At 43.9% G+C, this 13,153-nt stretch overlaps 1 protein-coding gene across 1 annotated transcript in view; it reads right to left on the bottom strand.

Annotated features, from left to right (window-relative positions):
* DNAH1 (dynein axonemal heavy chain 1) overlaps positions 1-13,153 on the bottom strand; it is a 71,598-nt gene that overhangs the window by 36,650 nt on the left and 21,795 nt on the right. The window contains exons 18-30 of the mRNA XM_077786093.1: positions 12,514-12,669; positions 11,324-11,522; positions 9,267-9,520; positions 8,161-8,373; positions 7,301-7,465; positions 6,503-6,624; positions 5,838-5,943; positions 4,555-4,734; positions 3,533-3,673; positions 2,753-2,916; positions 2,264-2,377; positions 1,470-1,658; positions 352-457 (exon numbers count right to left, since the gene is read on the bottom strand). Coding sequence (XP_077642219.1) covers positions 352-457; positions 1,470-1,658; positions 2,264-2,377; positions 2,753-2,916; positions 3,533-3,673; positions 4,555-4,734; positions 5,838-5,943; positions 6,503-6,624; positions 7,301-7,465; positions 8,161-8,373; positions 9,267-9,520; positions 11,324-11,522; positions 12,514-12,669 — 2,109 coding nt within the window. The remainder of the gene's footprint in view (positions 1-351; positions 458-1,469; positions 1,659-2,263; positions 2,378-2,752; positions 2,917-3,532; positions 3,674-4,554; positions 4,735-5,837; positions 5,944-6,502; positions 6,625-7,300; positions 7,466-8,160; positions 8,374-9,266; positions 9,521-11,323; positions 11,523-12,513; positions 12,670-13,153) is intronic.

Here is a 13,153-nt window from a genome sequence, read left to right as displayed (position 1 = left end):
TTATCACAGCTCCAATTTTGATCAGCTCACTGGATCTGTATCAGTCTCCCACACCAAAGTATGCTGGCACTACAGCTCAAGCTGAGAGGTACTTTAGCCTGTGAGAGTGTGGGCAACTCTGGCAGCATAGACTAAGGTGAAGTTAAAAATTCCCCTGAGAATGTTGACTCTAATGGACTGATATGATGTACCATAATTAGGACATTGTTCAAACCTCTCCTCAAGGATGTCTGTTAAGAGTTGCCCCTGAGAGAAGTGAAGCTTGAAGGTGTGTGCAGGGACAAGACTTGCCTGAACTAGCTCAAGTGGAGATTTTTTTGCCTGCCTTAGCATCCACATTCCCTTACATACCCTCTGCTGCTGTGCCTTCTGGATGGTTGTGATTTGCTGGGCCACCACAGACAGCACCTCGATATCAATGCGGTTGAACTCATCGAAGCAAGCCCAGGCACCAGAGCTGGGCAAGGAAGGAAGAATGAAGGGAGTCAGGGATACCACACAGGAGCAAACTTGTAGTCAAAAGTTCAGCTAGATCTAGAAGCTATATACCACATACTAGGTATATATGTAGGCATAACAGAGACTAGAGGTGAACACAAAAGGGCCCTGATGGCCCATGGCAAACAGTGACACAGCCACTATGTCCTGGTTCAGTGGACACCCCGACTGTGCCCATGTGACGAGTGCCCATGGCAGTATCTGATCCTAGAGATTGGGACAAATTCTCCATGTTACACATTTGAGCTTTAAAGAGGTGTCATGTTGAATTCCTTGTTTGTACCTGAGCTGTAAGTGCAGCAGATACAGTTTAGACAATGCTTAAATCCATTTTTCAGAGTTTGGAAACCTATATATAAAGCTGGAAGCTTGCATCAGAGGAAGGCGATCTTCCCACAAGGCATAGTTTAAGAAAGAAGTTAAATTACTTACAAAGAAAACATCTGAGAAAAGAATATCAGCTTTTGTTGGAGTAACTAATTCAGATTCACCAGTGTGCAACAGACTAATTGGACCAGCTCTGTTTGAAATGTAGAGAAGAGAGAGGCCTCTCTGAGAGGATCCCTCAGGGCTTAGAGCAGTCTCTCTTGGCTGCTCAATTTTGAATACTCTCAGCAGATTCTCTTCTTCTTAAGATTAAGCAGCTTGTGGGCTGAATCTCAGTCCAACATGGATGATATTAAAATAAAGGCCAAAGCTGCAAACATTTGCACAGGTGGATTAGTGCATTGTGGATTAGTGCAAAGCATTTCAATTTTGGCTTAAATGAATAAGGATCTCCTTTCATCTCTTTTTTATAATTGGATCAACTGTTCCACCTTTCTGGCTGGAATTTTGTTACCTTGCTCATTCTGGAACTCAGTAACTCCCTTGCTAGGGCTCTTCTTGTTCTTTTGGGCTACTATGAAAAATACCCACCAATTCCCAGTATGCAGCATCCCTCAATAATGACACTCAGCATTTCACTGTACCTGGCTAGTCCTTTAAAAAACTTTCCCATTGCCATAAAGTCAAGTTGGTCAGAACAGTTGAACACTACAGTTTGGATTGCCAGTGCTTTGCCCAGGTCTTTTGTTGTTTCTGTTTTGCCTGTTCCTGCTGGTCCTGCAGGTGCTCCTCCAAATTTCAGGTGCAGAGCTCCTGTAAGTGTCAGATAACACCTACAACAAAGAAGAGACCAGAGGATGAAAAAAAGCATTTGTACTACTGATTTCAGCATGGAGACATATGATCTATACAGCTGGAGACAAGGAGGAATTCATCATTCATTATTCTACAAAACTGCTTAGATATGCAGCATTCTGCAAAGGAGTTAGAGCTATGTGGCCTTGATTAGTATTCATGGGGGCCTGCATGGATAAATCCTTCTGCCACTGGCTACAAATTCATTCTGCAGAAAAAGAACAGTTACAAAAAGGTAAAACTATTATTTCTGCTGCATATTCTAGAGTACTAGCTGGTTTCTAGAAGAGCTCCTTAGCTATCAGGTGGGCATTTTATATGAGAGCACTACATTAGGAATTAGGAGAGTGAAAGCAATCAGTCTGAGCACTGATCACTCGGAATACAGTAGCAACCAATGCCAGGGTGCTCCTGTGCACTTGTCTCAAGTAGTCCTTTACTGTACAAATGGATTCCATTTACATACATTAAGATATAGGACCTGCATGGTCAGACTCTTGGTTTAATCCTCTTCATCCAGAAGAAAAAAAATAAAGAAAAGAGAAAAAAAGTGCATTTGTTACCCAGAAAACAATGTCTTTACCTGTCAGTGAGGGGTGTGATAACCAGACGGCCAGTATTCCCCAGATACTCATAGCCATAGATAAACTCAGCATTGACTGCTCTGATGTACAGGTCTCCCCTGGTCCAGTAGTATCTAATGGTGAGTGAACATGGCATCAGAAAGATAAACACTGCCTGGCAGACAAAGCAGCAGCTCATGAGATTACAGCCTGCTGGATTGCAGACCTGTATGTCAAGGGATTTCCCTCTCGAGAGCAGAAAGGATAAGGCAACACAACAGGGTGGACAGGAGTTCTCACAGGACCTGGGATCAAGCATTGCACCCCTTGGGCAGAAACATGGCCTTTCACAGTGAAACATCATGGCATGGGTTAGTTTATACTGCCAAAGAGGATGCCATCAAAACTAGATCTGCCTCATACTCCTGTTTCCATTTGCCATGGACACAGCTGGTGGGTAAGGAGAATGGAGACAGGCCAGGTGAGGTTCAACAGCTGTACTCTCTAACCTGAGCTGGGAGATCCACTCAAAGTCATTCATGCTTGTTACATTCTCCTCAACCAGCTTTGCTGCAACGTCCTTGGCATGGACCTCAATCACAATAAGAGCTGACAGCACTGCTCGCTGCATCTTGGACAGCCTCCCACGGACCAGGGCCACCAAATCTCCCAGCTGGGGAATGAAAGGAAAGTACCCTGAAGCGATCCACTCTGTACCAACACAATGCAGTCAAACTCAGGGCATGCCAAGTCTCAGATCATATGCTGTGCTCAGGCAACTTCTGCATCTTCTCTTTTCAGAAGTACAAATGGTTGCTCAGAAAGCAAATACTACTCAGGGCTGGCTCAGAGCTGAGTTTTGCCTACACCATTACCTTGTTCAGCTGAAAAGAAAGAGTTAGAGCCACTATGAGTCCAGAGGTAATAACTCCCAGGTATTAGGTGTGATTAGATGCAACTGATACAAAGGATGCAGCTTCCTCCACTGTCCATCACTTCAGTTCTTCACCTTTGGCTTCTTGGGTAACCCTGGAGAAGCTAACTTTCACCTTGTTATAGTGTTCAGATGGTTCTCATAAATCCTGTATATTATTTGGGGTTTATTATGACAAATACACTAATAATTAAGAAGACAATCTGCTTTATCACTTGTTTTGAGCAGTGCTATGCAAAACCATGTCTCTGCTTCCTCAACAGTATTGTCCTGGCTGTGTTTATAACTTGTCTGAGGTCTGATGACTGAAAAGCCTCCATCTGGCAAAATCTCACCCTTACATCCATTTTCATACCTGAGCACTCAGCTGTGGGTAAAGCCTGCTGGACAGATCTCCAGCCTCCAGAGCTTCAGACACTTCCTTTGTCCAGAAAATCTGGCACCCAGCAATGACAACTTGGCCAGGCCATTCCAAAACCCATGTGGTACGTGGAGTCTTAAAACAGAAAAAAATAGGTGTGAGAAAGGGGGAAAAAAAGATGGTAAGACAATTATTTATTTATTTATAGGTCCTCTTGCTCTTAGCTGCATGATTAACGAATCAGCACTGAATTCTTGTGTAAGAGGCTTTCCTTTTCTTTCCCCTCTACTTGCTGTGAAATAATCATCTTTAGGCACTGGGTACAGCAAGTATCTTCTCTCCACTATGCCACTTGAAGTAACCAGTTACAAGGAGCCATTAGCAGGTGAAGAGCAGGAATCTGTGAGACCCAAAAGAATGTCTCCCCTAAAGAATGTTTCCCCTCATCTGGCCTATTCTAACTTTCCTACTTTCACATTTTCAGTCTGAATAAGAAAAAGTAACAGAAATATCCGAGGCTCTTTCTTTTTCAGCCTTTCTCCCTGCTTAGATTAGGAATTTCAATTTTACACCAGCATAGCTTTTATATAGAAACCAGAGCCAAGATGCATCTCCTATGCACTGACTGAAACCAATAGTTCATGTGCCTTGATCACTTTTACCAGCCCCTAGCGCAATGCATGAGACATGAGAGCTGAAGCAGAAGATCCTTTCAAAGAGGAAGTAGTCTGGAGAGATGAAGAGATACGGATTCATACAGGGTTGCTCTGTGCTGTAGGAAAGCTGTGAGGGAGTGTTCAGGGTTTGCGTTCTGCTAGACCACTAGCTTTTTGTCCAGCTGCCCATTCTGCACTTACAGGCACACAGCTGTATTAAAGGCTGAGCTTTGAAAGTGGAATAGAATAGAATATCTTGTAGAATACATCCCAAGTCCATCAGCCCCACCTCTGGTAACCTCTGTGGCAAGCCTGGAAGCAGCACATCAGAGATGTGCCAGTCTGTGATAAAACTCTTACCTCTGGGTAAACACCAATTGATTTTTCTATGTTGTCCCGAACACTGGCCTTCATGGATTTCTCCACTTCCACCAGCCAGTCCTCCACATTCTCACTGGGAGTGATGGAAGAAAACAGCTTCACCTCTTCTCCCTCACCAGAGTACATGTGGGTGATCTGTAGGTCTTCCTGGAATTTCAGCTAATGGAAGAAGCACAACAGGAGATATGAGTGGAGGATTTCTTTTCTATCCCTGCCTGTCCTGCCCCTGGGGACAGCCAGCCTATACCAGTGTTTGCTCATTATGAACCTGGTGCCAAACTTGGTTGCCAGTAGTGATAATAAAGTGTCCGACAGACGTGCAAAATGACCTCTCCAAATAATGGAAAATGATTGTATGAAAACAAGAGATTCACATTTCTGGTGTGACTTGAGTGAAGCAAATCAAATTATAGGTAGGATGAACATTTCTCATCGCCTGTCTAGGATTCAGACCCTTGACTCCTGCTCAGTTCTGTAGATTCAAATAATTTCCCTAGATGTCACAGTGCCTGCTTTTAAGAGTAAAATTTTAACAGCTTCTCCAGTGCCCTAGCATATCACTGAAAGTCCCCTTATTTATTCCAATGGCTTTGCACCGTGTTTCCAGTTCAATTTCCTTTCTATTTTTCCAAACTAATGACTAGGAGATTGGTTTTACTGTCTGAGTATTGTGGTGGTTTGAGCTGTGACTAGCTATGGAGTCTGAAGTCTATTAGGAGTAACAAAGAGGAAAAATAGCAAGGTTCACTCCAGCTCCTAAGAAGGGATGAAGGTTGAAACTTAATTCAGCTCAGGCTTGTTCAGCCCTTGTCCCTTCTGGGGCTGTCAGCAGGAGTGGGATTCCATCCTAACAAGGTGCCTGTGAGTAGAAAGCTAAGTCAGAGCTATTTCTCCTGGCCTTTATGGTGAGATGTACACACATCTCCAGAGGGAGTATCCTCCCCTCCTAGGATGGATATCTAAGTGAATTTCTCTAAGTCACCCTTTGCATATTCCTATTCCCCTCCATTGTCTGAAGGACAACTGAGAGTACCCAGTTCATGGGCAGATGCCTGGCTTTGAAATGTCTAAAGTGAGGCTGCTGGAATCCCACTTCAGGACAGGCAGCACCTTCCAATGCCTATGTACAGTTTCAGTTTCCCAGGAGACACATTTCCATACAGCAGAATGTGAACATTCCTCCAGACTTCAGAACACCTCCAAGTTCCCATGACACAGCTTTCCAAAGGTGGCCAAGCCACTTGTGTGTTTGCTTTGCTTACCCGAGCAATGTTCTCAAAGCACTTGTGGAGGTGAGGTTGTACAGCAGTGGGGTCCTTTGTCTGGGACAGTATTTCCAGCAGCTCATCATCTGAAAGGAAGTAGAACCTACAGAGGGAAGTATGAGGAGAGGCTCTGTTTACTGCAGCAGCAAGGGCTAAGTGCTGGCATGATGAACAAGAAGCCTTTTGCAGAAAACAGTTTCTGACTGCTCACTAATGTCTTTGTAATTGTGTAGATGAGCAGCCACCATCCAGCCATCTCCCTTTATGTAGAGACAGACTTCTCCCTCTGCATAAGTCAGTTATTTCCAAGCAAAGAGGGTTTAAATGAGTATCAAAGAATAGAAGACTTCCTTCAGGGAGTGAGAGACAAAGTTACTTGGAGGTTTTAGATTTTAACCCACCCTTTCTACATAAATCCTGAGGCAGACATATGCAACGATGTTACCAGACTCCTCTTAACTCACCACATTTGTGTACGCCTGTTTTCTCCCCATGAGATGGCAGCATTGAAAGGCACAGCTTTGCTTATGTTTGCAGGCCATGAATAAATCCTAAGCTTAGGTGGTTTTGCTCTTTCTTGGCAGAATGAACTGCAGTGAGCATCTCCTTTCATGTTTTCTGAAAGAGGGGGTGCAATCTAGCCCAGTGAAATTTGGGGTTACCTGGGAAAAGCAGCTCTCTTTGTCTCCAGATATTCACTCAGCCCTTTCTGCACAAGTTCAAGTAGTTTGTTACAATTTTGCAGCTTCTCCAGTAGCTCTGGATCAGGGCACAAAGAAATCACCTACAACAGAATGTGTAACAGAGGAAGCATCAGTATTCTGCATGTGGGAGATAATTGGGTTGCCCAGTGATGTTACTGATGGGATTTAAATGACTCATTCGCAGGAATTCTCAGGGATCTGGAGAGGTGTAAGCTTTGTGGGTAAGGAGGGTAAACAGCCCTTATGGAGACAAGCATTTCTGGGCTCCCCTAAATATGAACATTTGTAATATGGAATACTAGCAGTGAAGGAGTCCTGGGAAGGGGAGACTGGAGAACAGAAGAGAGCAGAGCACTGCCACCAGGACACAGAAATAGGTAAATGGTTCTAAAAAACTTAAGAGAATCAGTCTTGAGGAGGAATTGAAGGAGTTACCCTATGGATTACAACCTCTGCAGGTTAGAAGAGTCATTAACAGGCAATGAGTCTGTGTGTTCAGGAGGAGGAACCTGGTGGGGTGGAGGCTTTGGTGGAAAGCACTACAGGGAATGGCTCTGTCCATTCAGGCACCAGAAAAAAAGGCCAAGTTCCAAGAGAAGAGACCCAGCACAATGCCCTGGGCAAAGCTACATAGTAAACACAGTGCTGCTCATGTCCACACCATTATGAAAATAATGATTAAAAGATGCAGTCCTTGTGTGAGCACAGCTCCAAGGTGTTTGAGGTACCTGCACTGGCTTTTATCAAGGCACATACCTCAGGGTTTGCATTAGCACTCTTCATGACACGCCTCCAATCCTTATCCACGATGTTGTAGCGCTGGCTTTCCACTGGGAGCTGTCTTTTGATGTCCTCTGAGCTAAAGATTGGCTCCAAATAGAGCCAAGAGCGCTGACAGTTCAGCCACTCCTCTAGGACATCCTAGTGGGAAACAAGAAAAGCATATCAGAACACCATGCTATGAACCTGTTCAACAAAGCCATTCAAACTGTGCACCAGAACATGTTTAATAAAAACAAGAAAGAAAGAAAAAAAGAGGTGATGCAGCACTTACACCTTCCATACTTATAAAGTCTACCTACAAGGTCAGGAGCTGGAATTTCCTTTCCAAATAATTAACAACTTCCTAGCATTCCCCTTTCCAGAAGTTTTGGAACTTTTCTCCTGCAGCACTGCTATTTTGCTGTGAGAGTCCTGCTGGGTGCTCCTGGTTTGATGAGCAAGTGCTGACAGAGTCTGGCAGATCCTGCTTAAACAGCAGTGTCCCATGTACTTTCCTACACTGAGATGTGGATGATTAGCACGGATTTCACAGGGTCTGTAAGAATCTGTAAGGTCCGTTTAGTATAGTATGATTAGAAGAGACCAGTAACACTACTCACAGCAATAGGCAAGCTCTGGCCCCACCAAAACATGTTGCAATAGGCAACAAAAGAGCTGCATTACTTTCCTAGAGTCAGAGGGCTTTCACAGGCCCTATTCTTTCCCAAAGGTTGACACTCTCTTGATAATTTCCCTCCCAGTTCACAGCAGCAATGCACAGTGTCCATGTCCAAGCACGGCAGAACAGCCCAGCTGGCTGCCTCCACCACACATGTGTGGGTAAAAACCAGTACCTGTGTCATCTTCAGCTTAGTTTCCCACAAGTTCATCCTTTCCTCAAAAGGTTTCTTGAAGGGTGAGAAAGACATGCTCTGAACCAGGACAATATGATCATCTAGGAGCTGAGAAATGTCATCGGTACTTTTCAGAATATAGGTATTGGTGTTTTTGTAAAGCATCACGATGAATGAAACAGATTTCCATTCAGCCTCTATCTTGTTGAGTGCCTGGAACAGAGGGACAAGCAATTTAATTTTCAGATACAACCTCTGCAAATGGTTATCCCAGCTTCCACAGCTCTCTTAATGCTACTCTCTAGAAAATGACAGATTTTCGCTCTTGGATTCCACTGGAAACTGCGACTGTGTATTTTTATGTATGACACAGTCAGCAACAGCACATTTCCTTTGCATTGCCCACGGGTCCAACACCTCTACACTAGTGCTGAAACAAACACCTTGAGGGGAAAAAATGGCAATTTCACCTCCAGGCCTGTTTATGTTCTAGATGCACAGAGGCTACTAGCAAAGGGCTTTTTAATGACTATGATTAATGACAGCTTTGACAAAAGGGGAACTATCCATTGGGAACTTGCCTAAGACTTCAGAGAACAAGAGCTGCCAGAAGGTCAAAACCATCTTAGATCACATCTGAACTGATGAACTGAAGCTGAAAGACTATTTAATCTATGAATCTCCAGAGCTAGAAAGGTTTCCCTGCACATTTACTGGTTTAAAGGATTTGCCATCTCTGTTTCCAGTCACAGCTAATCCTCCTGACACAACATTTGAATGTCAGAGTGCAGACAATCAATTTATTTTAACTTAACCAGTCACTAATCCCACAGTGAGGAGTGAGACCCAAGCAGTAGATCAACATAACCATAAGGCAGTGCTATTAATGCCACAACTGAAATTCTGCACAAGACAGAATTAGTTCTTCTACTGTGTGAAAGTTGTGTGGCCATCACTCCCTTCTGTAAGGACAGCAACCTTTCTACTTGTGGTGCAGAATGTGTCTAGCACTCTGGGACAACAGGAACATCACCCAAGGCAATGACTGCCTGCTTAATAGGAACCTATTTGAGAAGCAAGCAGAGACACAACAAGTCCTCTCTTACATTTTCGATGGCGTATTCCTTGCTGGCTGTCTCAGCTACTTTGAGAACACTCTCCATGTGGTCCTGTAGGTTCAGTTCCAAGCAGCGACCAAAGGTCATGCTGGGCTCCAGCTCGACATCGGCCTTAACCTGGTTTGACAGCATCTCCCAGTGCCGACTCCTCATCCCAGGATTGCGCAGCCCCTGGATTAAGGGCACGTATTGCTTGAAATCATCCATCTTGTCTCGAAATTCCATAGCCACACTCTGGCAGTCTTTCAGTGGGAAAAACAGAACAAGGAGAAAATCAGCAACAATAGTGTGTGAGGAAGTTGCCCTAAGGAACTTCTAGAAGCTGTCTAAAGCCTGATGTGCATGTAGTCATGTGGTATGGGGTAGGTAAGCAGCAGGTGAGAGCACTGGAAAATGCAGGCTGAAGTAAGGAGGATATGAAGGCTCTCTCTACATGGCCACTAAGCCAGGATTCAAGCCCGCTCCCAAGAAGCAGATCTGCCTATTGCCAAAAGCTTGTTACAGGCAAGGCCATGCTAAGCTGAAGTGTGCCTTAGGCTAGAGCTCACCAGAAAAAGAGAGGCAGACAAATTTAACTTCTTGATATGGACTGAAGCATGATCATCTGCTAGTAGATATTTTGGAAGTTCCAGTCATCACTTCGAGACATTCACTTCTTAACAAACCCGCATTTTAAGTTGTCTCACAGCACAGCTCAGCTCACCCTCAACAGAAAATGGACACTAAGGAGCTAGAAGCAGGCTGGGATCCCAGCCTGGAAATGGGAAGTGTGTAGGAGAGACCCTGCCAGCCTTTGGCCATGCTAGAGGCAAATGTACTTCTGCCTCATAGGAAGGACAAAGTGAGGGAAAGGGCTTTTCTCTCTGGGGCCTTTTCTCCTAGAAAGTCTCTGCACTGTTCACATCCTGCCCTTTTTTTTTTTTTTTCTGGTTTGCGCTACTGTGAGTAAAACAATGGGCAGGTAAAGAACATGGGACTTGCTTCCTTTCCAAAATCTGGCTATAGCATGTGCCTCCTTTTATTGCACCCTGCATGGTTGCACTGTGAGCTTGCAGCAAAGATGTGATCACCTCATGCTCCCTGCTGGGGATATGCAAAGGACAAAACAAATATCCAGGTACTAGAGAATATTGCAATGAACATAAGCAGGTATTCTTAGTATTTCTGTTTATCATAATGATTCATAGTTACTCATGCATCCACTCATCACCTCCTCCATTGGGGCTGATTCATGGCATTGTTTAAGAGCAAGTTCAAGTTAAAAACGATGAATCAAAAATCACCCACAGGAAAATATATTTCAATCTAAGCCATTTGGCAGGAGATTTAGAATTAGCTCTAAAGAATGACCAACACATCTCTGAGAACCAGGGAATGGCAAGTTAAGCTACAACTGAAGTCCCAATTTCAGCTTTATTATGAGAAATGGTCAAAAGACCTTCATGTGAATTGCAAGGGCTGAGCGCAATCATCTAAACTTCATACACATTCAGGCAAGAAGGAAAATTGTTATTATATTGCAGGGATCATTTCCAGATTTTGCAATTTCATTTTATTTATAACAAAATCAAGACCTCTTCTGACTTTCCATTAAATGCATTGGCCAATGAAGAAAATAAGATTGGCCAAGAAAACAGCACCTGCAAGACCCAGATTCAAGTTGCTTTGCTGCCTGACTTGCATGAGGGCTTAACCCCACATGTCTAGCCAGTGGGCTATAAAGTAACTCTCTGTGACTAGCCTGGATTATTGCACTTCATATAAATAAGTAAGTAAGTAAATAAATAAATAAATAAATGTAGTAAATACTAACTACAACATCAGAGCGTGGCTGGTGCTTCAAGCATCTAACTAGTATCTAGATGTGAATCATCATATTTTCAGGAAAAAAAGTGGAAAATAACTTTGCTAGCATTTTTCCAGCTGTGCCTAATACACATGCGACATCCTGATAATTCCTGTTTGGAGCACTCTGTGACATGTCTCACATCAAAATGCTGATATGCACCAACCACCAACTTCCTTTCCCCAGACTGTGCATCTACCTGGTGAATCCTTGAACTGCTTCACACACCTCTGCATGGTCTTAACAGAGTCATTGACATTCTTTTCTAGCTCCTCTGCCTCAATTTTAAGGAGAGAATCATTCATCCAGCTCTCATTCCACTTGATCCAGTCTGACACTGTAGTCCAGAGATCATAGTACGGCTGGAAGTCTTTAAGCATCTTGTTTACCCCACTGTACTTTAGAAAGAAATTAAAAACAATGTAAGCAACAAGTGTATTCACTTTCAAACAACAGCTTACATGTCAAAAGGCAAAAAAAACCCCAACTCTTCTGAATCTGAGGCCAGAAATGAGAAAACATGTATTTCAAGAGGATAGATCAGGCTACCTTCTCCTGGGCCAACAATGTGTATTCCAAGGGAGAGCAACCAGCAGAGCTGGGCTTGACACATTCAGGCCAGCATACATCCAGTGGAGCTGTGCCTGCACCATGCGTGTGACATAGAAAGCACCCTTTCCACTTGCCCCTACAAAGTTCTCCTGCAGAAAGAGGAGATTTTGATGGACAGGCCACACACCATCAGTGAAAGCACAAACCATCATCATATTAAAACTTGGCCCCTTAAAGGGAAGGAGAAGCAACCATAGACTGAGGGATAGGAAAGGATCATCATGTGAACTCCACTTCTGGTCTGCAGCCAGACTGGGCTGGATGTGGATGACAATGACTCATTGGCAGCTGAGCAGCTACAAGCAAAATGAGTGTTTACAACTATATAAACTGTTGCCTTAGGAGAACACCACGCTCCAAGCCCAGCCAGCTGCCAGCACCCACTCTGCAACCAGTCGCATTCACACCTATAGACCTCCAGCAACAGCCTTAGAGAAATGGATGCATCCTAACTGCTGCTTCAAGACCTTCCCCAGCCAATTTCTCCTCATGAACATCCCTTAGATCTCACTGTGGGCATCCAAACTCTCTTACAGAAATAGTGGAAATATCAGACCCTGAGCAGCCTTCCACATTTGCCTGGGATCTGCTCTTCTGCAGACTAGGGGAGCGATGAAGCAGTGTAGCCAGTCTGCAGGACTGAGAAGCAGTTCCCCAGATAAACCAAAACAACATGAAGGATTCCTTCCTGAGGAACTGTCTCATTATTTGCTCTACCTACCACCTAGAAATCCCAAGAAAGATCAGAGTCCTGTGGGTACAGGACCTGACACTTACATCAGTAACTTTGATGCCAAAGAGTCTTTCCCTGTTGTTGTAGAGAACTGCCAAATCCTGAAGCTCCTTCAGCTGTTTCCGGACATCCCTTGCATCTTCAGCCAGCTCATGGGCTTGGTTAACATCTGACTGGACAGAAAATCCACCTACAGTCAGCTGGAGGAGAAAAAGCAAGCACAAGTTGGGACTCTGAAGCTGAGTGCTGCTTCTAAAGATAACAGCTTCCTGGTGTGCTCTTTGTTACATTCAACGGTGAGATTTTTATGCTCATGATTTCACCTCCCCCAAACCAATTTCACTTCTGTTTAGACCATGATAAAAGTGGTGAGGAGAAGCAATAACCACTGGTCAGGTGGAGGAAACTGCACATGTGATGACCAGCTGCTTGTCCTCTTTGTGATAATAGTTAATCCCCAAGGAATAGGAACAATAAGTCTGTGCCCAAATTTGATGCTGAATTTATACTGATACTTGCTACAGAACAAATGAAGTGCAAATGATAGCTCTACTAGTTACTCAGTTTGTTTCCAAGAATTGTTTAACAACACATATCTAGAGCTTCTGTAATAAATTTTGTCTTTTGTTTTGGTGGCTTGGGTTTTTTGGTTTGGATTTTGCTTTGGTATTTTGTGTGGGTTTG

This window comes from Lonchura striata, chromosome 12 (assembly GCF_046129695.1).
Source record: "Lonchura striata isolate bLonStr1 chromosome 12, bLonStr1.mat, whole genome shotgun sequence".
NCBI lineage: Eukaryota > Metazoa > Chordata > Aves > Passeriformes > Estrildidae > Lonchura > Lonchura striata.
The sequence above is the reverse complement of the archived record's forward strand: the minus strand, read 5'-3'. Positions and strand labels throughout refer to the sequence as shown.